The 27357-nt window shown below is 41.1% G+C and overlaps 1 protein-coding gene across 2 annotated transcripts; it reads right to left on the bottom strand.

Annotated features, from left to right (window-relative positions):
- Nucleotides 1-369: 369 nt before the first annotated feature.
- aspg (asparaginase homolog (S. cerevisiae)) lies at nt 370-27085 on the bottom strand. Of its 2 annotated transcripts, XM_054796320.1 has the most exons (17): nt 26629-27085; nt 20550-20676; nt 18125-18236; nt 17413-17538; nt 17249-17332; nt 16723-16849; nt 16512-16624; nt 13819-14004; nt 13625-13738; nt 13429-13548; nt 6750-6845; nt 6468-6631; nt 5636-5722; nt 4377-4476; nt 3532-3597; nt 3378-3437; nt 370-1798 (listed from the first exon to the last, which is right to left on the bottom strand). In XM_054796320.1, the coding sequence occupies exons 1-17, from the start codon at nt 26876-26878 to the stop codon at nt 1754-1756; spliced, it is 1977 nt and encodes a 658-aa protein (XP_054652295.1). In that variant the 5' UTR covers nt 26879-27085; the 3' UTR covers nt 370-1753. The 2 variants fall into 2 exon arrangements, with proteins under 2 accessions (XP_054652295.1, XP_054652296.1); XM_054796321.1 differs by lacking the exon at nt 3378-3437 and having other exon boundaries at nt 371-1798; nt 26629-27084.
- Nucleotides 27086-27357: the final 272 nt, after the last annotated feature.

Here is a 27357-nt window from a genome sequence, read left to right as displayed (position 1 = left end):
AAAATACACTGCTCCAAAAAATAAAGGAACACTAAAATAACACATCCTAGATCTGAATGAATGAAATATTCTTATTAAATACTTTGTTCTTTACGTAATTCAATGTGCTGACAACAAAATCACACAAAAATGATCAATGGAAATCAAATGATCTATTATTATTCTTAGGTGTGTCTTGCTGCCCACCTGTTGTCTGTTCCATTTGCACAACAGCATGTGAAATTGATTGTCAATCTGCGTTGCTTCCTCAGTGGACAGTTTGATTTCACAGACGTGTGATTGACATTGCAATTGATGCTAAGTGTTCCCTTTTTGAGCAGTTTACTTTAATACCCTGATGTTTTATTCACATTGAATGAGCATATGCTTTGAACAAAGGACATTCATCCACACAAAAATGTTTCTGCAAGTTTTAGGAGGAAAAAGACAAAGTTGATTTTAAGACAAATGAAATCCCTGTAATCTGTTTATTAGATGCAGTGTTGTGCGTACATTTGAAATATGTGAAATGTGACAATCACTCATATACAGTTCATCCCAAAATGATGTAATCCCTGGCCAAAGACCACAAATATTGATATTAGAGTAACAAAAATGAAAACTTTTTTTTATTAATTCTTCATATTGAGAGTTTTATGGCAAACAGCATCAGCTGCACCATTCTAAAGGATCCTGGTAATGTCTAGCATAAGCTTCAGAATTCTAACCAACTCTACACTAAGAACGTTGGATATGGCTGTATTGGGAAGTATGACCAATTTTATTGACAGTTTTTTTGTGTTTATGTAGCAAACTAAGTAAAATATAAAATATTTGTTAGTATCTCTTAACACTTACGGCAGATAAGATACCCATCAACAAATAAAATTGCATATAAAAATGTGCTTGAACTATGAAAAACTTTGGGGTTTAATTTTTGGGTACATTCAGTCACAGGACATTTTTTTTTGAAACACAGAGACAGTATCACTGCACTTCTACATTCTTTGCAAAACAGCAGGGACAATCTGTTTTACCCACAAACAAGGAACTTTCATTTATCAGTGAGTACAAATACTAAAGAGATGCAAGTTAGCACAACAAAGCAAAAAAGACAGGCCGTTATGATTTCTCAAAAGAAAGGAACACATAAAATACATAGAAAATATGACAGAAACTACAGCAGGTTTGAACTCAAACTGCCAGTTCCATTGAGCGAGCTATGCCACTCTTCCAGCTCAACAGTGGGCTGACAAACAGGCTGGATGAGTCTGCAAAGTCCCTTCACACTTCTGTTACACGTGTTCTTGCAGCAGGACATGACACTCTTGCAGATGTTTGACCAAGGTAGACGGAAGTCCACACCAAGAAAATCTCATTTCGTGTCATCTTGTTATAAAAATAAGTATAAAAATAAAACACCCTGAAGTTGAATAAATCGTTATAGTCCCAGTAACCGGACAGTTACTGTCCCGTCTTTTAACTTGCAGCAACTTTCTTTGCTTGCCTTACAAAATAAAAGCTTTTTTTTTTTTTACAATTAAAACAATGTGCACCCTCACACTTTCACGGTCACACAATCAATCCAATATTTCTATCCAACTTGTGCTAACGCTGAGGCCTACGCTGTGCCCACAAACTAGTGTTGTGCTTTATAAAACTGTTACATTGCAGACGGTATCGCCATTTCTGGCTGCATTTGTGCGGACGGCGAGATGAGGACGGCTCTGGAGGAAGTGGACGCAAGGAGTTGAAAAGACCAAGTGGCAACGACTCACATTCTTGCTGGAGAAGCTGCAAACTCAATTATGCCGCCGTTCTGCCACAAAAAGAGACAGAAGGCAAAATGAGATGAATAAGGAGCAGGAAGAGGTGAGGTCTTCACACACGAGCACACAAGTTCAGAAACGCACACTTCACATTGTAAAAACGATGCAGGCAAACGTCACAGACGATGGAGAACACGTGATTGTAAATTACACTCATTTTCAAAATGGCAAATCAAAAACATGAGATGTTTACTGCAAGTTTCAAATATTAAATGCGTAGAATTTGCAATGAGGGTTGACTCATTTTGAGCTCAACTGTATTTGACTGGGGAACAAAGCATTTATGGATTTATCGAGTTGACCTCTGACCTCAGCAACCTTGCCCATTTTGGCACAGGTATGACTTAACAGGAGTAGGAATCTGACATGAACAGAAGAAGCAAGTTGCTTTAATACTACCACTGCAAACATACTAGCAAATTCTAAATGTGCTGATATAATTTAATGATAATGTTTATAAAAATGTTTAATTGTCTTTACTTTAGTTACAGTACGTGCTAAAAACATTTTCAGTTCCATAATGTATAGTAACATTGTCAAAGTATCGCATTGAGATTCCAGGCCAGAAATGCTGATCGGGACATCCCCTAATCTTAAGGACAAAAACAAAAAATAAAACCATCGGGTTGTTATTCTGAGTTGGCCCGTAAAGTCGCAACAACAACAGTGACAGATATGTACTTTGATCTCAGCTACCTTGTCCAACTTGGGCAGACCATAAATTTGCTGCTTCGTGTTCCAATAAATGTCTTCAAAATGTAGACAATGCTTATTAAGTTGTTTTAATAGTCTTGTCCGAAATGTTCATCAAAAACTTTGCCGCTCAAGCATTTTTAAAGAATATTTCTGTCTAAAGAAAATATTTCTTTCTGCTATCAGCATTTTTTTTTTTTTACAAGACTCTGCCAACACTTTTGGACACAACTTAATCTACAGGTGCATCTCAATATATTAGAATATCGTGCAGTTATTTACCTTTTTGACAGCTTTTCAAATTTAATGAGATACTGGATTTGGGTTTTTTATGAGGCATATGCAATAATCATCAAAATTCTTAAGGAATTAAGATGTACATTCTTGACATTTTCAAGTATTTTCATTGCACCTGTAATAAAAAATCTCCAAAATAATGTTTAAGCGACAAAATTTGAGTCCCAACTGAGCCATGACTGTACAGTCCAGTACTTAGTCATCTGAAATTGATCTATTTTGGCATTCACAAGCCAGAAAAAAAAATCTTGTACTGTACTGTACTGTCATTCTGACATACCAGCCAAAATAAAAAAAATATCTAAATACATACATATTTTTACTAACTAGTTCATTCTATTATGTATGTAAAGAAATAAAAGGCATGCTCTTGATTCCTCTACGCTTTTTTTGGTTTTCCTCCTACAGACGGCTAATGTGAAGACCTGGGCACAAAATACGGGGGGGAAAACATGGACGGACAGATGGAAAACAGTTCACAAACCACACTCGAAGCCAAAGTCGTGCTAAAGGGGCTGTTATGCCAAAAGAATGAGCAGTGTTTACACTGGGAATCACACACTAAGACATCTCCTTTACCTCCTCTTCCTCATCATCATCATCATACTCATCATATTCATTCAATTCTGCAAATGCAGTCTGAAATTAAGCAGACAATTACAAGATTAGAGACAGTGTAAAGCATGTTAAGCTGTGTGCAAGTGGTTAAAAACAACACAAAGCAAGTGTTTACCTTAGCTTTTCTGCTCTGGAGGTGCAGTAAAAAGGCCACCACGTCCGATTTACCAACAGCCTTAGCCTGCATAAAGATAATATGAAGACTGAGTGTGTTTTTTTAAGCTTCGTATTGACCTGAATATAAGACGTCCATGAATATACAGTACGATGACCCCCCCCTTTTTCAAAAAACAGTTTTAATGTTGAACAAAACACATTTGAAATCATGTTTTCATATCAGTAAAATAACAAATAAATAACAGATAAAAAAGGATAAACTGTATTTCTTAGCTGCTTAACAATTATTTGAGGACTGCTTCATTGATGGTCATTATCTTAAAGTTAGCATCAGAACTCCTCCTCTGTTGTTTGCTAACTTTCCCACCTTTAAGGTTGGTTCGGTATCGTGGTGTGGACCACAGGTAGAAAAAGTTTAGCTTAGTTCACACTTGGATCAAAGGTTGTACAGTTAAAAAAAAAAAAAAAAGTATGGCATAAAGTAAGGACATGATTGGTCAGTTTTTATTACTTATTACAGGACGTAACTTAAAAGTTCCAAACAAAAATGCTGTCTGCTGGATTGAAATATGTTGCTTATTTTTATATTCCTGCTATTGCTACCAGCTCAGATTTCACAAAAAGATTCACAAATATACTCTTAAATATAAACACACAGAGGGGACAGACAGGAGCAGAAAGACAGAACTTAAGAGGGATTTTCTCGTATAGAAATATCTACACACCAAAAATAAACGTCTTTTTGAGACTCTTCTTGGGGGGGAAAAACACAGTTTTATATTTGTGTCAATGCGGTATTATAAAATATAATATCTATATAAATAATCTATAAAAAACACCCACCACTTCAACTGCTGTCTGCCCATCATAGCCTGGTTTATTCAGATCAGCTCCAGCTAGACTCCATATTTCCAGGCCTTCCAGGTCGCCACTGCTTGCCAGGCTTACCACATTATATAAACAAGACAACACATATCATGACAGTAGCAATGGTCATTGTTTCCAGAACTAGCTTTTCATTAAATGAGGTAAAACATAGTTGGAAAGCAAATACAGTAGACGAGTAATTGATACGTCCATAAAAATGTCTATTTTTGTCAGGTGCCCCTCCCCACAAACCCTTCTGCTAGCTTGATGTTGACGTTCTCCTATAATTTCAGACAAACATTTGCAATAAGAGTGACTACTGTAATTAGATTAGATTCCACTCCAGAACCCTTCCCTTCTCTCTTCAATTGCCACTGTTCCCTCACGACACAATCCAGGTTTAAGACCTAAACATGCCTCACACGTTTATTAAACGCATTCAAAGTATTAAATGTATGGGTACTCACTACAAAGGAATGATCATGTAAGGTGATGGATGAACAGATGGAATAGGAGACGCGGTGTAGCCTTCAGCCTGGTCAGCAGGCGAGCACTAGGGGCGGGTATTTCTCAAAACCACGTCTACATAATCCACACTGCTTGCCTGTCGTAATTCCAGCAACAACGTACGATAATATATTAACTTCTGTTCACCTCGCTGTAAGTTTTGAGGCCTGATCGACTGTCGAAGTTAGTGCTTCTGTAGCCAAACAAACGCTTGCGTCTCACAGAGCACACAACTATGGTACGTTCAAGGACTTCTGAACAAAGTGCAAAATCTCAACACTTGAAAAAAAAAAAAATCAGTAAAGCATAAAGGCATAAAGGTGTAAAAATGGTGGGCTTTTGAACAGTGGTACATGTATGCTGTACATTTGACCTGTTTTATTACGCATTTATAAATTATTCCCAACTTAGGGTAGATGAGAATGTTTTCTCTATTTGAGGAGAAAAAATATATTCTTGCACCAAAAACCCACAAATTGTGAATGTGCAGGGATCCACTGTACTCCACCATGCTATGCAAGGTTGTGGCTTTCAGTCATGCTCATCGTAGCGTGCGTGTTTGTGAAAGCGTAAAGTGTAACCATCTCTGGTGGATGGATACAGAGGAGTCCCGACGCTATGCTGTCAGGGAGCATTCCTCCGGTAATGCGTAGAGAGCGGGGAAACTTGTTGGACTTGCGTCAGCTATGTAGGATGGGTTAGCGTGGCAGTCCATATGTGTGTGAGACCTGCACAGTTCTGTTCCAGCTTCCTCCAATTTATCCCGGGAGAAGTGGGCCCCCGTCTTTCTCAGGAGCTTGACGACCTCCTTGTGCCTATGTTAGACGACATCATTATTATCATTAGTTTGATTCTTTAAGGTTGTAATAGTCTTTTATGGAGAGACAGTTACAAGTAACACCTTGGCCCCCGCATCCACCCTTACCGCCCACACAGGACTCACCCTCAAGTGTGCACAGTATATACTATATAAACCACACAAACAAGTTCCTCACCGATTAACAAAGGTCTATGATGGTTAAAAATGTCAAGGTGTGCAGCTTAAGAAAACATTAAAATGGACTTCCTGTTGAGTGTTATAAAAGCCAGTATCTATGAACTGTAAAGCATCAGGCTGGTAGGACTGGTTCAGAGACCACACCCACTTCCCCCCACCGTCTGTAGTGAGTATAGAAACACACCGTCCAACAGCTTGAAAGATCGGCGATGTAGTGTCATTAAGCAAGCTCCAATCAAGAGCAGCATAGGAAGTCATTCAGCAAAAGGAAGTGAAGCAACGCTGCATGGAAACATGTCCCTGCTTGTCTTGCCAACCGTTAAATTAGGACACAAGTTAGTTGGTACAGCTCCGACACATGAGACTTCTCCCTGAGGCTAAATATAAATTCAAGAAGGGTGTATAAAACACACTTGATAAATATTTGGGGCAATGTCAAGGAATGACAAAGGTGTAAAAATAAACAGTTAGGCAATTAGCCTAAATTTGATCAGGTTTTCATTTACCACTCCTATAGTCACGCCTGGCATTAGCTTCTCCCATGACAACAGGAGTCGTCTCACCTGAAGCGTACAGCGTTGCACAGGGGTGTGTCTCCATAACGATCTTTCGCGTACACCGTGGCCCCGACAGTCAGCAGGTACTGCACCACTTTAAGGTGGCCCTCGCAGGCGGCGATGTGCAGTGGGGTCCGTCCATCATAGTCGCCCAGACACAAGTTACTGCCCTGAGACCAAAAGAGTAAAAAGGACATCGGGGGTGTCACACGGTGCTTTGACTTTATTGCTCAATCAATTAACTGTACAGGTACAACAATCCAAAATGTACGTTGTGGGGAGACTTGCCATTTCTTTTAGGGCTTCTAAGGCCTCGATGTCGCCAATCTTTGTGGCGGCACACGCCAACGGGGGTGTCAGAGCATCACGGACGGCCTCCAGTTCCTGTGGACGGCACGCACTTTGATATTAACATTGATTTAGCCTTCATAGCAATTCCAAAAATATACTGTACATAATTCATGTATTAGACTCATTTTTGTGTGGACATGCATTCAAAGTAACTACAGATAGATGGTGGTAGACAACCACAGTGTATCCCACCAGACACTGAGCTACCAAGTTATTAACAGTTCATCTTTATCCTAGTAAGGCAGTCCTCGGTTAACAACGTTCCATGTTATGATGTTTTGTGGTTACGATCGCATTCTCATAAATTAAAAACCTAATTTTGCTCCATAAACAAGAGACTTGCTCGAGAACTTCTTACAGCGCACGCAGGCAGAAGAATGCGCAGCACAAGAACGCAGTGTGTTACTCGTCCAGCCCAGCCACACAGAGGAAGAGTACGGTAACAATATTTATTATTGAATTTGTTGGACTTCATGATGTCTCCCAAGAGGCAGTGCACCAAAGAAAAGGAAAGCAATCAGCATGTAAGTGAAAATGAACATCATAAAAAGCTCAGAGAGAGGAGAAACACTGTCCCAACTGCTCCACTGTCTTGACCATCGTTAAGGACACAGCTACTTTAATGCTAATGAGGTCATGGATTCCATGCACTGTTACAAGAAGATCTGGGAGCAGAAGAGGAAGTTAGTCTTCCAGACTAGCCTGCGACAATATTTCAAGATGGTAGAAAGGCCTGCAAGACAACCACAGGGACAAAAGTAAAGCGTTGTCCTCTTTTTTATTACTGTTTCATTTTATTATTGCACTTAATATTTTATTACTTATGTATTACCTACGTATTTATATGTCCTTCGTGTGTTCTGTGCACAGTGTGAGTGACTTAGGAGTTAATTATTTATTTTTTTGTGTATTATTTTTTCTTTTCCTCTTGTCTTGTCCAGCCATTAGGGCGGATATTATTGTTGAACTAAATGCCCTCACATGCTCAACAGATTTACTCTGCCAGGGAAAGTGTGATGTACACTTCCCCCTGTTATACAGAATTTATTTGACTTTGATGTATTGTTGTTATGGACATTTGGAGCGGCCCGGACCGGAGCAGGAGGGGATAGAGAAGAAGAGAAAAGAAAACAGAAGGGGTTCCGGGGATAAGAGGGGATAAGACAAAAAAGAGAGAGACAAGGACAACAGCAGCAACAACAATTGTGGGAACAATAACAGAACAACAGAAACAAACAGGACTGCATCAGCAAATGTGTGTGACGGCTACAAAGACACTGACGGAAAGGACAAAATAATATCAACAACCACAATGACAATACTGCATTGAAACACTCACACATAATAGTAGTAATGAAATTATTAACTATTAGATTAATAAAACTATAATCATATTGCCGACATCACCTGCACTGTAATAAAACCAACAACATAGTAACACCCTGGTTAACTCAGTGAGTTAATGTGGGGAAGTACGTGTGTACTGTGAGTGTGCATATGTACAGGTATCTCTGTATGTGTGCAAGTCTTCATGTATATAAAAGGTGCGCGAGTGTGTGAGCGTGTAATTGTCACTGTCACCTCCCTCCACCCAGCAAGCTTCGCCCCACATAGCCAGGCCGAGCCCCCACCGCCAGAAAGCAACCGGGCCCACAGGGACAGGCAGCACAAAGACCAGCCCATGGGGGTCCAAGCCGCAGGGTGGCCTGCCGGGTGGCCGAGCACCAGAGCCGAGAAGGCGAGACCAGCAGCGGACCAGCCGCCGGACCCCACCAGCCACCGGAAGCCAGACCACCCACCCGCCCCCAGAACCGACGGCCCACAACCCGCGCACCGGAGCACGACCCAAGGCAAGCCCGCAGACAGACCGGGGGAGGCAAACACACAGACAGCGGCCCAGCAGAGCACAAAGACAAGCGGCGACAAACGCCCAAGTGCCCGGCAGAGCACCACCCCCATGCAGGCCCGGCCCCCGGGCACACGCTGCCCACCCCCCGCCAGTCACCCAGGCCCACGGTCCCCACGAGCAGGACTAAGCCCCACCCCACCAGACAGCCCAGCGCAGCAACTCCAAGCCACCACGGTGGCATGCAGGCCACCCGTAGCACGGGCACCGCCCCCCGGAGACTGTCGAATCCGCCCCAAGCACGCAGAGGTGCCCACGGCCCAGGTCAGTCCAAGGGAAGCACCGCAAGCCGCTTCCCGGCGGAAGCTCCGGCATCAACAGGCCCCAACTGGCCACCCCGGGGAAGGGCAGGCGAACCAGACAAAAACACCCCACAAGCCAGGCCAACCAGGGCGAGCCACCGCGCCGTGACGGCCAAGTGGGACAGGTCCACAGCCACATCCCCGACCCCGGCGGACAGGCGCCGTGGAATAGGCAGGAGGTACCCTAATCCAGCCCACTCCACCCGTGTATGTGACTTAGGAGTTAATTTAGTTATAAGTTACAATTTATACTTACATCACAGTCAAGGAACGGAACTTGCTCAAAACCCAAGGGCCACCTGTATACTGTAGGGTTTCTGTTTGCTGAAAACTAAATATAAAATAAAAATTAATACTTTCCACTTTACCTTCACATAATAATAAAACTAAGTTAACTACTGTCAAATATTAGTGTTAATATAGTGATAAATGTCAATCAATCAATAAAACACTTAACGTTTGGTAATATGGCCAAGCAAAAAGCTAGTCTGTTGTCAGCTAGCTAGTTAGCGGCTAATGCTAATTGCTAACGTTAGGAGTCCATCTTTTAGAATACACATGAATATACCGTACATTTTAGAATAAGCCAAAAAAAAGTCACATTTGTTGGTTTGACCTTCAGATTTTTGTGCAGCTTTGAAGGCATAGTCATTGCCCAAATTCTACAACCTTTGAAACATTCCAGCGGTACCACAGTATGTCCCAGTGTTCAAGGTGAAGACACACAAGACCGTTATTAAACACCTCGTAATAGGACTGTAAATCAGCAGTATGTTATCACAGTTAATGTGCTCAGTGGACTTTGTGGGAATTTTTGTGGGGGAACGCAAACATATGTGTTTTAATTCATGACTTCCAAATGAACAATGGAGTCGTTACAAGCCGCAAGCCTCTTGTTTAAGCTCCTCTCAGATGGGAACAATAGGTAGCAGAGTAACACTAAATGTTTCCAATAAGCTCACTTCAAGGACAGTTGTTTTGATAATGTGCCTCAGGTAAAGGAAAGTTTGGGACTGATTCTGTGTTACCGGAGGATGCTCCCACCGTCAGCTGTCCGGACTATCTTTCTTCGAGCCAGACCGGGGTAATCACAAGCGCTGACACGGATGGATGAAAACAAAAGGTCAAAAACCCAGAAGAAGTTCAACCGTGGAAAAGCATGCCAAGGTAGCAGTAAGTAAATCCATTTTTTTCCCACTCATTATAGTCTACAAACCTCAAAATAAAGGGTTTTCAGGGCAAATTTCTAGCAAAATCACGCAACTTGTCTATGGTGGCGGATTTTTGACAATACCAGTGAATGTTATTATTAATATATAATTAATTAATATATAATTAATAATATATTATTAAGTACACCCTGTTCTCTTCGTTATCTCGCACACATAGTTTTACTAGAAGTCAATTTTGACCTGAGTTCATCCATCAGATTTGGTTTCTTAAGAGTGAAAAGGGTGAGTGCGTAATTTATTGTTTTTTTTTACATTTTTAATTCTACACTTTTTCCACTTCTTTTTCTGTTTGTATGACAGTTAAGAAGATAAATGCATGAAGTCGTCATGCAAGTCGTAATCTCCGCTGCCGCTTCTCCATACATTAAAGTCGAGAGCACACTTTCTTGTAGGGGTGCACTGAATACAATTTTCTGGCCGATCACCAATCGGCCAAAGCCAAGTAGTTCTCTCATATATGAAAGAAAAGTTGAGAAAATTGCTGTCCAAACTACTAAATAATATCAGTTCCTTTAGTCTTTTATTTTTACATTTTAAAAACAAACAAAACTTGCACAACCTCCAAAAACAAAGTGCACAGAGACCGAAAATAGCCGGTTGTCCAATGCCATGAACTCATCATCTCCCTTGTAATAGCTTTGCTCTTTCCACTGCTTATAAGCGCTAACAGCAGGCCACCGCCTGGCTCTTTTTCACTTTAGCTTTAGCCCGACTACTTGCTGTCAGTCTGGCAGAGCAAAAGGGGACAGTGGCTGACTTTCAGACCTTTGCGGAAGTAGATAAGATCAGTTTCATATGTAAAGATCGGCCAATCCACGATCAAAAAGGAAATTGCCGTCCGTCGGTGCATGCTTACTTTTTTGTTTTAACTATTATTTTAAAAAGCGTTTCAGAATGCTAATAAGTGGCTTGAAGTGGCTGTGCCGTTAAGGACGGATGGACAACAATGATCCAATGTGCAGTGTAACCTACAAATTCAAATGCCCAAAAGACAGTTTTTTTGGAAAAATGTAGACAGCAAATCTCATGGGATTTCAGCTCAGTGACCATCTAAACCAGGAGTCCTTGATTACCAATTTAAATGGTGCCTTTGCAGGTTATTATCCTTAGAAACAGCATTTACTTCATTATTAAGTAAACATATCAGCTTTCCCACTGAATTTTCAGTCATTTGTTTCAACATGAGTCTAACAGTGGCGGTCCAGGCCTGCACGCACCAGGGCTCAATCTCGTGACCACACATCACCACTGATTGATAGTCGCGTGCGCTAGCCAGCAGACTAAAAGCCCAGGCTTTCAATCCACTGACCAGCGGTAAGGCGTTGGGGAGTGAGGCTTATTTAACGTACTATCACAGCTACACTCGCTGCCATTCGTTAAATGAGAAGTCTTCTACAAGTGCTGCTTCATTGCGACACGTACGCCTCACTGGGGAGCGGAGGACGTACTGCATGAACAAGCACTTGTCTAGTTAGACTGACCGGTTTACATTATTTGGCCGGATGTGGCCAGTGGGGCGCCTATTGAAGACCCTTGATACAAAGGATTCCCTCCACAAATGTTGGCTTTTTTGTGATGCCACCACAGAAGAGTATCATTGATGGAAAAAGTGTGGTAACTACAGAACCAGAAATGAAACTTGCATATCTACTAGAGGCGAAACAATACTATCTATCTCCGTTTGATACAGCTGTGTCGATTCGATACCACTATGAATCAAACAATACTGAAAGACAAGTCACAAACACACGTGACAGTAAGCTGACATCAAAGTCTACTCTTGATTTGCTGTTGCTCCTTCGAGAAAAAGACTTAAATCGCCACCGGCGGTAGCAGTCAGCATCTGCTGTTGTGGCTGGTGGCGAACGGCGTCTCAAGCAGCATGCAAAACTGTATTTTTCATCTCTAATATCCAAATTCCGGATAAAATAACTCAGCGGTAAGATGCATATACATAGAATAAACGTCCTCATTGCATTTGCAGTGGCTAGTTACATGCAAAACCTTGAAAATAAAAGGCAACTGCACCGAGCGCAACCTGAACTCCATTTTAAAAATGTGTTTTTCTACACTTTATTGTTGCCACTATTTAAGGATGAATTGAAAAAAAATCTTGTTATGGCATAAGTTTTTTTATGTGTTGCCCTGACTTTGGCTGTATTGTCATTTCAATAATTATTTTAATTTATTATTTTATAATTGTCACTAATAGTTTCATAGTAAGCTGGATGTGTACATGACGATGGAAATAATGAACGCTATGTAGTTTGATTGAAATATTTAATCTATGAACAGAACTATTGATAATTAAATGTAATATCTTTATTGCCATGTTGAATTTAATTGTGATTTTTTATTTATTTTTTTTTATTTCATTATTATTTTTTACAAGGTGCTTTTTTATCAAGTTATCAAATCGAAAACTGAACTATGACTTTTCTGTATTGTACCGGGCCAAATTTATACTGTACATATGAATGGGTTTGACAATTCAAATCCATTTCAAGAAATAATGATTTTCACACAAAAATACTAAACAACAGCCGCACAATGGCCTAGTGGTTAGCATGTTGCCCACACAGTCAGGAGATCGGGGAGATCAGGATTCCTTTGGGCATCTCTGTGTGGAGTTTGCATGTTTTAACCGTGTGTGGGTTTTCTCCAGGTACTCCGGTTTCCTCCCACATTCCAAAAACATGCATCTTAGGTTAATTGGCGGCTCTAAATTGTCCATAGGTATGAATGTGAGTGTAGCCGGGATAGGCTCCGGTGTACCTGCAACCCCAGTGAGAATAGGCGGCATACAAAATGGATGGATGCAAATACTGAACAGCCAAGACACACAACACATTAATTCCAGCAGTACCTAAAAAACGCTACTAGGTGACAGTATCACTCTGCAAACACTTTATTCTCTTTTTGTTGTCTTTGCAGAGGGAGTAGTTTTACTTTATCTTATTTTAGCATGGTTAACATCTTTTTACACTTGAATGACAGTTAAGAATGTTAACGTATTACACTTCAATAAAATAATATGCTGTTAAAGTATATGGAAGTCAACTAGCAACATAGAGCACATTGTGTTCAATATTGTGTTCTATTGTATTACACATGTGCCTCCTTTCAAATGTAGACATTGAACCTTACATGTTAGTGCGTCCCCATGCGACCCTCACCTCTTTACAGCTAATGCTTAGAGACTTGGCGATGACCTGGATGAATTTACTGTCACTCAAACACAACTTGGCTCCGGCCAAGTCAGCACTCATCTCACCTCGCAGGTTCTGGCCCATCATCTATATGCAAACACACATTTGTAGCACAGTTGTTGGGTTTTTTTTACCTTCTGGTGTATGTGTGACATCACCTCACCTTTTTCTTGGCATCTAAACCTATCTCTGTCTTGGCCAACACATAGGACAGCTTTGACAGGGCGGCCTCTGGAGTCATGTCACCACCAGCTATCAGCCCTGCATCGATCAAGACCTGAGGTGTATTGTAGTTTTATTTAATGTACAAAGTATATAAGGAAGCCATGCATTTGGTCAAAAGGGGACATGGCCCACCTTGCCTGTGGCGTAGGACGTGGACACCGTCCCTCTCAAACATTGTGTGCAGTTAATGATGATGACGCCAGAGTCGGTGGCCTTCTTCAACTCCTCCAACAGGTCAGGTCGGTTGTCTGGGGCGTTTCCACTGCCATAAGTCTCCAGAACCACACCCTCCATGGGCGGTTGCAGGAAGGCCCTCACCTGAACACGGAATTGAACAAAACACTCAAAATGCATGGCGGGTCTGCAAAATGCAAGTTAGTTTTTTGCAGGTCTCCAATGCCCTAAACCATCCATGCTCTTAAAAGCCCATCTGGTGGAGACTCCGCAAGTATTCCTGTCACTGGCTGGCAGGCGCCGGGAGGCCCTGTGCCACATCGTTAGCCACGGCATATGACTAGAAGGGCAGATGACGGAAATGTCCGGAAGGAGAGCAATTAATTTGAAGGTGTTAGCCAACGTAAAGTCACTTGGCAAGTACTGGGCGGTTAGCAGAAAATATTAGAAGAGGGGCTCAGTAAAAGTGGTTACTTTTTGATGCCATAAGCACTTTGACAAGAAATGCTCGACACAGATTAGCTATGAAGCTTTCATACTGCCGACATGGAGACGCGCATGAGAGCCTGGGGCCTCATCAAAACGACGCCTCATAAAATCACTTAAAGGCTGTAAGAAAGCCTTGATGGGTGAACTGGGCGGCAGGAGCAGATTGAGACAGTAAAGTCACCCTCCTGAGCGGGAGCTGCAAGTAAACGCTTCACTATCAATGCCAAGCCCTGCTCTTTACTGGGTGATTGGTCATGGCCCATAACGCCATCCTATCTGTCTGTGAGCTGAGCTCTGATGGGGATTCACACGGCCAAGAAAATAAGAAGAAGCTTAATTGCGCCATTAAATTAAAGTTAACTATATTTTATTGCAGTTAGAGTAAACAGATGCGTCTGGACAGTTTTGTCACCTTTGAATAACATCTTGAGAACCAGAATCCTAACAACACCAACAAAATGACTGCTCTGTCTCTATCGTCAAGGGTCAACTTGCAGAATTGAGAGGAAACTCATTTGGTGGCCGTGCCTTTAAATTGGATCTGACTATATCATGGATTTAGTCACATTTTGGGTTGCGCCATTAGGTTGGAGATGATTATAGCATTGATTTTGTCACTTTTGAGGGCCACCTTCAGAATATGTGTCGCTATAGCGTGGATTCTGTCACATTTTGAGGGCCATTATGCAAAACTTGATCTCATTCGGGCCACCTCTAGATTGGATCTGACAATTGTTCGGATTTAGAGACATTTGGGTCGGGGGGGCAGTGACTATATCATGGATTTACTCACAATTGGATTGCAACTTTAAATTGGAGGTGACTATATCATGAATTTACTCACATTTGAGGTGAGCGCCTTTAGATTCATAGTGTCGAAAGCAGGGATTCAGCACATTTTCAGGGCCACCTTGCAGAATCTAGTCTCAGCTTGAGCTGACGCAAGATTGGAGCTGACTATATCATGGATTTAGTCACATTTTGGGTTGAACCTTTAGATTGGAAGTAATTATAGCACTGATTTTGACACTTTTGAGGGCAACCTCTAGACTATATCTGGCTATAACATGATTTTGTCACATATAGTTCTGCATAATGGCCCTCAACACCATGCAGAACTTTATCTCATTTGGGGGGCAAAACTTTATGTCATTTCGGGGCCGCCTATACATTGGACCTTTCTATCATATGGATTTAGAGCAGGGGTGGACTGGCCATTGGGAGGACCATGAGTTTTCCTGTTTTCCTGAGTTTTCCTGAACACACAGCTGTTCAGGACTTGTCTGCAACCTTACTCACTGAGCGATTCTATTTACGCTGGTTATGTTTGGCTGAGTGCCAGCTATACAAGCACTGGTGATCATGAAGGTTCTGTAGTTACTAATACTCGAAGTTTGTAGCAGGAATGAAAGTCAGGCGTATCGGTAACGATGCACTGGAAGATAAAGCGTTAAGAGGGTGTCTTGCTTCATTAATAATGGCATTATGGTGACCCTAACTCCTCTTCAACTAAATCTGCTTTATTTGGTTTAAACAACTGTTTACAATAATATCGTTGAGACAATAAACATTTCAAAACCCACCTGCATTGTTTTGTGACGCGGTTAAATGAAAAAGTTTGTTTGTCCAGTTACATTTTTTCATTGTACTTTTCTTAAAATGAAATTTTGTCTCGTCTCATTCTCGTGGACCCAATCTTGTTCATCGTGTCATATCGTGAGTTGGGCGTCTCTTGACACACATAACTCAAGTTCTGGATGGATTTGGATGAAATTTTCAGGAATTGTCAGAAATGAGATATGGACTGATTCAATTTTGGGGGCTATCTGGATCACTGTCTGAATACAGGACTTTTTTAAACAATTCTTTAACATTGCGAGACAGGACCATATTTTGTGCATGTAACTCCACAAAATATAATCAGAGCGCTTGGGAAAAAAAAAATACAGGACAAGTTTCCAACAGGTTCTACAAAATATCAAAGAAAAAAATCGAAAAAATGTAGGATTATTATTTTGGTGTGAATCGCAATACGGGGGGAACTATGGCGCTTGGCGGAGGTCTGCGCTCTCTTGAGTGCTTCTCTAGTTACATTCGAGTTGTTCTGCCACTAAAAAAAAAAAAAAAAAAAAAGAGTCATAATCATCAAAAGGGTCACTCACAGTTGCTGCAGTTATTCCTGGGAAGAGCCTCAGCAGGCCGACATTACGGTTAAGCTCAGTGCGGACTTGAAACTTAGCTGTGGTGTTTGCCCTCCACACGGTGTCCCAGTTAACTGCATGGAAAGAAGGACAGGGCAGATAAATCACATAATTATGCTGTCTATTACGTTTAGTTCACGCGTGAGACCAGTCCATTATGTCATTCTCTTACTTGCAATATCCACCTCTGCAGTGGCAAGAGGGGCCAAATTAGGGGATGAGAATGCATTGAAACTCCCAGCATCCACCTTGGTCACACGGTTACCTCTGTAGAGCTTGTTGTAGAAATACAAGCACACCTGAGGAGAGATGTGACATATTTGATTGGATTTTACAACATTAGCTTCTACAAACGGTCAATTAGGCTGGACAACAAAACTTCCTCGACGTTATCAGTCGTGTGCAATGGGTGGAATTTGTGTGTTGCACGTGAACGGTGCAGTTTAAGATAACGACTTCAGTGTTCATCCAGTTCCTGATAAAGTTGTTGACTATTGCGAAACACAAGTCACTGTCATTAGAAACAGACGAGATATGTTGTTCATTCCAACACAGCTCACACCTAACGCATGTTTACAACGCAGTAATAAAGTCACACATTACTTTACTTTTGGATGTTTCTATGTATCTGTATTGTAATTCATTATCTGATCTCATTATCTAACATTCCTTAGAGGCAATGACAACCATTTGCTCACCTCAGGAATGACAAATTGGCCAGCGATCAACAGCGCCCCCAGCAGGTTGTCTCTGCCATCATTTCTCATCTCATAGATTGGAACCTGAAGACAAACGAGAAGAAAAGACTGAGATTTGTGCTGGAAATGAGTCAGAGGTGGGGGGGTTTTGTGGGCGCTTTTACCTGTGAGCCGGTGAGGATGATGGGCTTGCCCAAATGTTCACACATGAAGGACAGTGCAGAGGCTGTGTAGGCCATGGTGTCTGTGCCGTGAAGGATCACAAAGCCGTCATAGCTTTCATAGTTTTTCTGTAATTAAATAAAGCAACAACAACAAAAAAAATCATACAGACAAAAAATTTTTAATAAAAAAATAAGGCAAAATTAATATATTACATTTAAATAAAAGATAAAAATTTACACAAATTTATCCATCCATCCATTTTCTACACCACTTCAGGGTCACGGGTAAGCTAGCGCCTATCATTTATACAAATATAGATCTAAAATTTCAAAAAACAGCGTTTGGGATTGATGCTTAGTCTTACAAACAATTATATACTGTAGATCAGGGTCGGGAACCTTTTTGGCAAAGAAAGCCATGAAAGCCACATATTTTAAAATGTATTTTCCATGAGAGACATATCAGATTTTTTTATCACTGAGTACAACTAAATGCGTGAATTTAGACCAAAGACCAACGGTTTTAGATTATTATCAAGTCTTTGGATGTACTCTTTTTAATACATGAGAATGTTTTATATTTTGAACTTTATTTTTAACACTGTGATTTTTGTAATGTTTTACTTTAAACTATCAGTGGAAAAAAATAATAATACATTTGATAAATTTTCTGTGAGCCATAGGTTTCCTACCCCTGCTACAGATCGAGTACCTCAATGTCTTTTCCAATTCTACCCCAGTCGTCTGTGGTCATATTTGAGGAATCCAACAAAGGGCTGTACTCTATAATAGTGTAGACGATCCTCTTCTTGTTTTTACTCACACTGAAAGAGAAAGGTTCATTTATTAGGGTTGCATGCACAGCTTTAGTCCTCACATCTGACAACACACCAAACTTCAACATCTCACATCATTAGTTTCAGTCATCACAACAGTGCACTAGTTCACTCTAAACCGTGTAAAACACATGGATAAACAAAAGTTGATTGTTTCCACTGTGAAAATGATTGTTCTTTGTCATGCAACACAGCTGGATCAAGTACGGGTTCCTTTTTTTTTTTTTTTTTAATAAAACATTTTATGAAGCGAGACAAACTATTTAGTCGAGCCCCAGCAGCGGGGTACCAAAACCGGAATTAAAGTGTGTAAGAAAACCAAAAACAAACAACAACAACCAGGGGTTACATCATTCGGGGCCGACATCAAATTAGCCATTTTTCTTTTCCACAGAGCGAACCTAACGCCGTGTAAGAGTTTAGCACGACATAAGGTGCATGATTGGTTGGCTACGTCTTGAGGGTTATTTGGGGAGTCATTCATGTTGGAGAAAAAGCCCATGTTGTGGGGAGGGTTGCATGTACAGTATACATATTAATGCCGCCTTTTAAACTGGAGTTTAACTCTGCCAGTGGGTGGGCCCCACCTGCGACAGTGGCTTTAAAGACAGCATGACAGGCTCATTTTCCTTTTAATCTCCCTTTTTTTTTAAGAAAGAGGGAGGGCCACCCCTGCAGATTAGCATGGGGCAGCCCATTATAGTGCCTAGAGACAGTATCTGAATGGAACAGCAGAGGGATGAAGAGGCAAGTAAGTCCCAGTCCACCCAACTAGGGGTTTTTTATAATTAGCCTCAAAATCACAAGCTTTCGAACACATGTCACTGATAAGAAGAATGCCATGCATGACATGCTTCCTTTACTTCCACCCTCGGGTGCTGCTCCACAGCAACTCAATAATCAAGAATGATTACTGGGACAACAATATACGTCGCACATATGCTGTTTTTTGTACAAAATGGGACTTCCCCATTAAAATTGTGTGCAGGTAACCATGTTGCACCCCCCTTAAAAAAAATCACATGCACAAAGAATTTCCAAAAATCAATACACTAATTCCTTGTGTGTTCCCAGGGACATGCGCTAAAGTATAACAACACTCCCCTTAGGCTTGCATATGAGCCAACCTCGGTTAATACAAACGCTGCATGGATCCAAAGATGAGCACATATTATAAGTAATTCATTCTTGACTGCTAGAGGCACAACTCTGAGAAATGCAACGAAAGCGTGCTTGTAAATTCATGTAAAATGTTACCGTAGTTTGATATTAGTTGATGTTAGTCGACAGGTGTGAGGGTGAGAGGAGGCATCCACTAGAAGAAATAATTAAGATCTTAGTGTTAAAATGTTGCCAAATTGGTGAGCAAGTTTAGGATTTCATAGTCATTTGCTGTAAGCAATCATGGGAAATGTGAAATACGAAAAGTTGTTTGGAAAACAGCGGAGCCATCAAACACTCTCTAGAGTTGTGCAGGCAAACACAACGGCTATCAGGTATACAGCACCTGTGGAACAGTTGGTCAGAATGAACAGTTGGCATCCTGTAAGGGCAATAACATCATTAATTAACCCCAGTGAATGCATTTCTATGGCGGCCAGGGACAATGTCAACACAAACACATTTGTTATTGATGGTCCGTTGACATCTCCAGGTAGAAAACCTGTGCAAAAATGCTGGGAGAATGGGAGGGAAAAAAAGTGTCATGGAGATTATCTTTAACAACATACACAATAACACACAATTATTGAATAATTACAATTAATTCAGATAAAATACATATACTATAATAAAATAAAATGTAATAATAATAATAAAAACGCATTTTTTGTTTTCCATTAATTGAAAAAGTAGGCCGGGACAGGTTTCACTTCACCCGTGACCCTGAACAAGATAAATGGGTATTAAATGAATAAAAATAAATAAATAAATAAATAAATAATCATTATTGCTGCAGGTGGATTCATCGAGTTCCATGAGGAAGAAGAATGAAGAAATAGTACCATAAAATTCAAGCTCCAAACTTAATGAGTAAATCATATAAAATACCACTGCCAAATAAGTTCCAATAAAAAGTGACGTTGATGACCTGGATATAAATTATTCATGCTATCATATCATCTTTATCTAGGTCAAACCAATAAGTGTACTGCACACAGTGAGCAACCTGTATGTAGTACATTTTAATAAAAATATTTGTTGTTTGCGTGAGGGTTTGCAATAGAAACATCATTTAATGTGCAGTGCTGACTTCTGTCATTAGGGATTCTATGAATGAAAATGAACTGTGGGTCCACTTACGGCAGGACTAAGGTGTGCTCGGATCCATAGTAGTCATACAGGCAGGTCTGCTGGGCATACAGCTCATCGTGGAGGATGGGCAGCTTACGCAAACTCTTCACAAAAGCATTGGCTTTTGGTGCAAGAACTGTGGGTGAAAAAGCCAAAATGTTATGGATGGCACAAGGACAGCCCTAGGGCCTATTGCACAAAACTAGGATCAGGGGTTAAGCCAGGATATCTTGGTTATCCTGGCTCAATTTATCTGTGATCCGGTTGACATAAGTTACCATGCAGATTTATTCTGTGGAGTTAGCCTTCTCCAGACCAGGCTAAAGTCCAGGATCTATTTCATCTCAACCCTTATCTCAGTCAGTAGTCACCATAGATGGAAACCAATAATGAACCCACTGCCCATTACACATTGTTATCACATGCAACTACACCCACTGTTATTATTTCAACATTTGCCATCATTCATTTCAATCATTGCACATAAAGGGTTTTAGATGATGTTGCAATCATTTATTAGATCATTTACACACACTATACTGTATATAAAATACACATCCCATATAAATACCAATACACATCTGCAAGATAAAAGGAGTTATACAGTCTGATGGAGTTATAGTTACACAATTTCGCTCACATCTGCAGTCAATTTAACCGACAGTTTCAACGGATTCATAATCACAGTGGGACCGCGTATTCGGAGATGTTCATTGTGTTGGTTGCGGATGTGTACCCAGAAGCCGTAGCGCTCGAGGGGAAACCGGATGTTCACATGCTGTTGAAGCTACGAACGGGTCATGCTGATGTGCTAATAAAGCAAAGAGTTCATAGATACTGTATTAGTGTACACCACCATTCTTGATTTGTTAAACAAGCAACAAACATAACATTGACTATTTGGATTGTAATTATGATTGTGTTTGTAATTGTAATGGTTTCAGCGGAGCATTGAGTGTGTGTTTGTGTACTACTTATGCACAAAGTATTTTAGATTGTCTGCAATACTTTGCTATGTTTTCTCTCTTTGTTTTATGACTGTGGTGGTGCGGCCTTTCCTTTTTATTTGCTCTTTTGCCTCCTCGTAAGCCTCTGTGAGGATTTCCGCATCCATCTGGGAAAAGTACACTGCTCTCTTTGCCATGGGGAATCGGTGACTCTGATCGATAGTCAGGGTCTATTTAAGGAAGGCACGTACATGCACTGATCCCGGATTGGTTTCACCTGGCTTGATTAATCAGCATCTTCTCATCCTGGCTTGGGCTTTGTGCAACCAAATAAGCCTATACGCTCTTGCTTTGGGTCGGTTAAGATCAGCTTAGTCATTTATCCTGCATTTCTGAATCCTAGTTTTGCACGTTAGGCCCCTGGGCATTGACTGAAACTATTATCCTATTTATCCGTGTTATACTGCACCCTTGTGGACGATAAGAAGACTGGCATGCACATCAATAACAGACAAACAGTATAGTTGAAATGAGAGAACATGTGACTGTTAATTCGACAGCTTTTCTTTCCTATACATGTTTCAAATATCCAATAATTTGCAAACCTGTTATTTATACTGTACGGAGAGGCCTTCTTACAATTTTGTTGGATCTAAACAATATGCTATGCTATAATATATCATATAATACTTTAAAATTATGTATTAAAAAATATATACATCATATTATGATGTATATATTATAATAATTTATAACACTGGGCTGTTGTCAAGAGCAATGTTTCTCTATGCAGGTGTAAACAGGAAACGGATGTGTGACCTTGCAATTGGACCTTGATGTGTTATTCTGGCGTGAGCACAGCATGCTCCAAATGTTGCCTAATCTACTGTCAACATAGGAAACCTGAAGCTGTGCTGCAGGGCCAAGCCAGAGTCAACAGTGTTTGTTTTGTCGTTGAAGAAAAACATTTCAGTCATTGATATTATGGCCTAATATTTACTCCTCAATATTGTCAGCAATACTTCAAGTAACTGTGAAACAAATAAACAACAATTATAAACCATCACTTTCTGTGTGTGTGGAAAAATTGTGGATGGGTTCCACACAGTCAACAGTGCTCATTTGGTCTTTTTCTTAAAAAAAATATATATATAATTCATTTCTATTATTGTGTAATTACGATATAATATATACTACATAACACTGTCAGTAATACTTAAAATAAATAATACTATTATAATGAGTAAATAAACCTTAAAATAAATGATACTATAATAATGAATAAATAAACTGGGCTCCATGACAATGAGCCACTTCCTGTGTTAAAGGGATAGTTTGGATTTTTTGACATGAAGTTGTATGACATCTGGCATCTGGTTTGGCTTCTGAAAACAATATGCGTTCAAAAGATTAAGAAATTTGCATTACAGAAATGCCTTCTCAAAAAAATTTAACTTCCCAAAAGCTAAAAGCCAAATTCTTTACTTAATTGTCCCCAGCAACTAAGTGGAACTACGTTCATCACAGAAATCTGACCAGAACTGGACTTAGGAGACCAAGTGGGGATTAAGTCGCTGTTAATGGACTACACTGCTGATGGGGATGTCATACAACTTCATGTCAAACAACCCAAACTATCCCTTTAATGGTTGTTTTGTACATTCTTAAACAAGTTACATTTAAGGAGCATAATTTTTACGCTTGCACAATTCATCATAGCCGAAAAAGAGTAGGAAGAAGCACTTCTTTACTACCCCTTCTCCATGGGGGTATTCTGCAAAGCGAGTTTAGTGGGTTAGCGAGCTGTGTTGAGTGGAAAGCCAGTCTTGCGTGTTCAGCAAAGGTAGCTCTCTTTTAAAGCAGCTCTACCACCATCGTAATTTAGGCTAAACTCATAACCTGGTCGGGACCAGATTATGTCCAGGCTAGTAAAGTGCCACTGTTTCATTGTTTAACTAATTCGTACTGTAGATACGACACCATTTATTGAGAACCTAGGTTGCATCATGAGCACAAAGCCTGGGTTTGTGGAGCCACTTTCACCGTATACCCCCCCATGTCTATTACTGATAACCATGTGTTTATCATGTTGACACTTGCAAAAATTCACGTTTTACATTTTATCATTGAAAATGTGCTCACGTCCTGTGGTTAGGTGTCCGTTTTTTGATAGGAAGATAAAGGAATAGATAATATGTTGCAGTGTATAGATTACTCAGTGAAGTGAAGTGAAGAAATTAAATAAGTAGAATCAATAAACAAATAGAAAAAATAATAAATAACTGAATGAAAAGGTTGGGTATAGATGTGGAACGGATTCCAGCAAGTGTGCCTGTGCAAGTGTATGTTACTCAACCTCACTAAACCTTAACAGCCTTGCTAAGCGTTGTGTTGACTGTCCCGACTTTTAGCTCAACTCTCGACTTTAATTCAGAGGATTTTGGGTTCGAGTCCGACGTGGAGATGGCTGAACCAGGTGGGCTACAAATGAGTTAGTAATAAAGCATAAAGTGGGAGTGGAAATGGGTAGCCCAGTGTCCTGTCAACCGTTTTAATTTTGTCTTTTGTTTACAAAAAAAATAATTTGTATTATGGTGTAATTATGAGGTAATATTTCTGACGTAATACTGTAAAATAACTGAGTGTCACGATGGGGCATGGTGTGGTGTTGGCGATGAACCCAGGATGCAGAGACGAGAACCCAGTGCAGGTAAAAAGTCTTTGAATTAATTTTTGCAGAGCCGAAAAAAGGATCTAGACTAGGGTTGGGCGATCATTTTTATATACCGGTAGAAATGATAGTTGATGACGTGTATGTCCTGTGACTGCGTGCCGCAACGTACTGTGTTTGAGCATGGCTGAAGGTGGAGGAGAAGCAAAGATGGGTGTATCGCTGTAATATGGAACTGGTTTGGTTTCGATAGAGAACGCAAGAGACCATAATATGCGATGTTTGCAAAGCAGGTAGGAACACTGCCAATTTGATCTACCATCTCAAGCGCAAACACATGGAGCTGTCATGAAGCGTGGGACAGAGTCAGCTAGCGAGCACTTAGCCAGTCAAAAATACTAAACGCTTTTGCTCATGGCCTTCCTTAGGACAAGAAAAGTAAACAATGGCATGAACTGACTGATGCAGTGTCATATTATTTAGCCAATGACATGATGCCTTTATGCTCAGTCGAACAGGACAATATATAGCTGTATTACTGTTTTTCAATTTGCAGTTTCATTTGCAGTATGCTTGAATTCTGAATACTTTGCACCGACCTAGTTTGGCACTAAATGCACTTGCTGTATTGCACAGTTTGTTACCAACAAATCAATAAATGTGCTTTGCAATTTGAGACAATTGTATTTAATTATATGGGTGAAGGTTTGCAGCATTTTATACAAGACTCCGCCGAATGTTATTATGTCGTCATATAGTGATACGTCCCAAAAATATTGTGATACATGCTAAGGTCCATACCCAACCTTAATCTAGATGAAGCTCGTGGCAAAAACATACACTAAAAAGGCACGAGGCAGAGACAGAAACATGCCACTTTCACACAATATTCCAACAGACGAAGACAGCTACCAGATGAACTGAATAGAAGCCACACAAATTAGCACCAGGTGCGCGTAAACAAAAAGCGGAGGCAGCAGCAAACAGAACGGAAACACAACAGGAAAATTTCTGTCACGCAAGAAATAATGCAGGGTGTGACAGTACCCCTCCCACCCCCCACCCCCCAATCCCCCCCAAGAGACGAATCCAAGACTTTCCCAAGTCCAAAGTTACACGGGGTGGGTGGAGCAATGACCGTCCCCAGAGGGATCCTGCCGGGACGGCCTGCCTAACGGACAGGATGGCATGCCCAACGGAGCCGGCAGGACTTCACCGGGGGACGGCCGGGACGGCATGCTCATCAGAGATGCCGGGATACCTCCAGGAGACCGCTGGGATGGCATACCCAATAGAGCCGGTGAAAGCCCTCCGGGAGACAGCCGCGTCGTCGGGACACCCCTAGGTGACTGACCAAGAGGAAATTGAAGCTGGGCGGCCACAAGTCATGCACCATTGCCACAGAAGAGCAGGTGAGCATCTTGGGCTGGCATGCATCCAGGAGAGGAACTGATGGCGGCTGGACTGAACCGGGACATGAACTCAAGGCAGCCAGGAAAGTCACTCGAGACAGAGCAGGAGACGACTCGGCAGTAAAAAGTTTAAAGTTTGCAGAGCCAAAAAAACGATCTAGACAAAGCTTGTAGCAAAAACATAAACCAAAGGCACGAAGCAGAGACAGAAACATGCCGAAACAGGAAATGCTCAAACAGAGAAAGAAAGCTACCGACTGAAATAAACAGAAGCCACACAAATTAGCGCCAGGTGCGCGTAAACGGAAAACGAAGGCAGCAGCAAACAGAACGGAACAGAAGAGGAAATATTAGAAAATAAGAGCATGAAAACCAGAACAAAGACATAAACACAGAACTAAACTATTAGAAATAGTCTCAGGGTGTGACACTGAGATCCAGTTTGCACGTTCTCCCCGTGCGTGTGTGGTTTTCTGTGGGTACTTCTATTTCCTCCCACATTCTAAAAACATGCATGTTAGGTTAAATGGCTACTCTAAATTGTCCATAGGTATGAATGTGAATGGTTGTTTGTCTATATGTGCTCTGCAATTGGCTGGCGACCAGTCCAGGGTGTACCCTGCCTCTCGCCCGAAGTCAGGTGGGATAGGCTCCAGCATACCCCAGCGACCCGAATGAGGATAAGCGGCATAGGAGAAGGATAGATGGATGGACACTGAGCTCCATATACAGTAAATAAGCCATCACCTGTGAGTGGAAACGATGATCACTAGTCAGATTTTACATGTGAATTTAGATGTTTTTGTTTAAATAGAAACAAGTTTATATTTTTTAAAAAGGAGAAAAACATATATATATATAAATGTATGAGTTCAGCTGTGCAGGCTATATTTAGGGATGAACTTTTATGTGGTCATGCACCCTCTTGCTCAGCAGGACATGTCAAGAAAAGCTAACAGAAGCTACCAAGTGTGCTAGCAGGTTGACCTTGGTTCGACACCAGCAAGGAGAGAGACACTGCATGCAAGGGTAGTAGTAATAAGGTGGACCAAAGCTACCGTTGTCAAGAAGCGTCATTCCGATGGTCCCTCCAGTGTTGATGACCAAGACGCGCGCTTCGGCGGCGCTCGGTGAGGTGGCCTGCTCGGTGGAATCGAACGACCCGCAGCTCGACAATTGTCTCCTTCGGCACGGATGCACCTGAGCATTGCGAGGAAGAAATACTTCATTGGATTCAACCAGGTCCAGTTTGTGATGGGACAATGCACGGGCAAGGGATGTCAAGGTGTTCGGAGAGGTATCAGCCATGACGACAATTGAATCCGCCGGTTGCTGTCCCTTTAAGTTTCTTCAAACACTACGGTGGTCTTTGAGTGTCACAGGGATTCTGAAGAACGTCAGCTGCGTACAACAACTAATCTTTCATTGTAATCAACAGTTGTAGTATTACATAAACATAAAATCATAAGGGGAGGGACTTGCTTCCTCTTAGCGCAAATGTTTTGTCAGAGAACAGTAGACAAGAACAGGCCTGACAACTTCGCTTCCACTTCCGTAGTATGCCCTGCGCGGGTTTGGCCGCCATGATGGTGAGCAGAATCCAGAAACGTTGCATTGCAAACATGTCCTCGGCACACTGCTCAATCATTAATTGCTCTAATAGACGGTCCAAAAGACCAGATTTGTCATTTTTCAAGTTCCCCCAAAACAGAGACAGGATTGTGTCATAAAAATGTTGTTGATTTATAACACTGGTTGTTGTATATAAAAAGGATAGTGGACAAGAC

Source organism: Dunckerocampus dactyliophorus, chromosome 13 (genome assembly GCF_027744805.1).
Source record: "Dunckerocampus dactyliophorus isolate RoL2022-P2 chromosome 13, RoL_Ddac_1.1, whole genome shotgun sequence".
Classification (NCBI taxonomy): Eukaryota; Metazoa; Chordata; class Actinopteri; order Syngnathiformes; family Syngnathidae; genus Dunckerocampus; species Dunckerocampus dactyliophorus.
This window is presented reverse-complemented; position numbering and strand designations above follow the sequence as displayed.

Coding starts and splice junctions, on each gene's coding strand:
- aspg (XM_054796320.1), bottom strand. CDS start 26,878: ATGGCTGATACCTCTCCGAACACCTTGACATCCCTTGCCCGTGCATTG. Junction 16,850..17,248: donor GCCAATTTGTCATTCCTGAG/GTGAGCAAATGG, acceptor ATCTCTCCTCAG/GTGTGCTTGTATTTCTACAA. Junction 16,625..16,722: donor TGCAGAGGTGGATATTGCAA/GTAAGAGAATGA, acceptor CTTTCCATGCAG/TTAACTGGGACACCGTGTGG.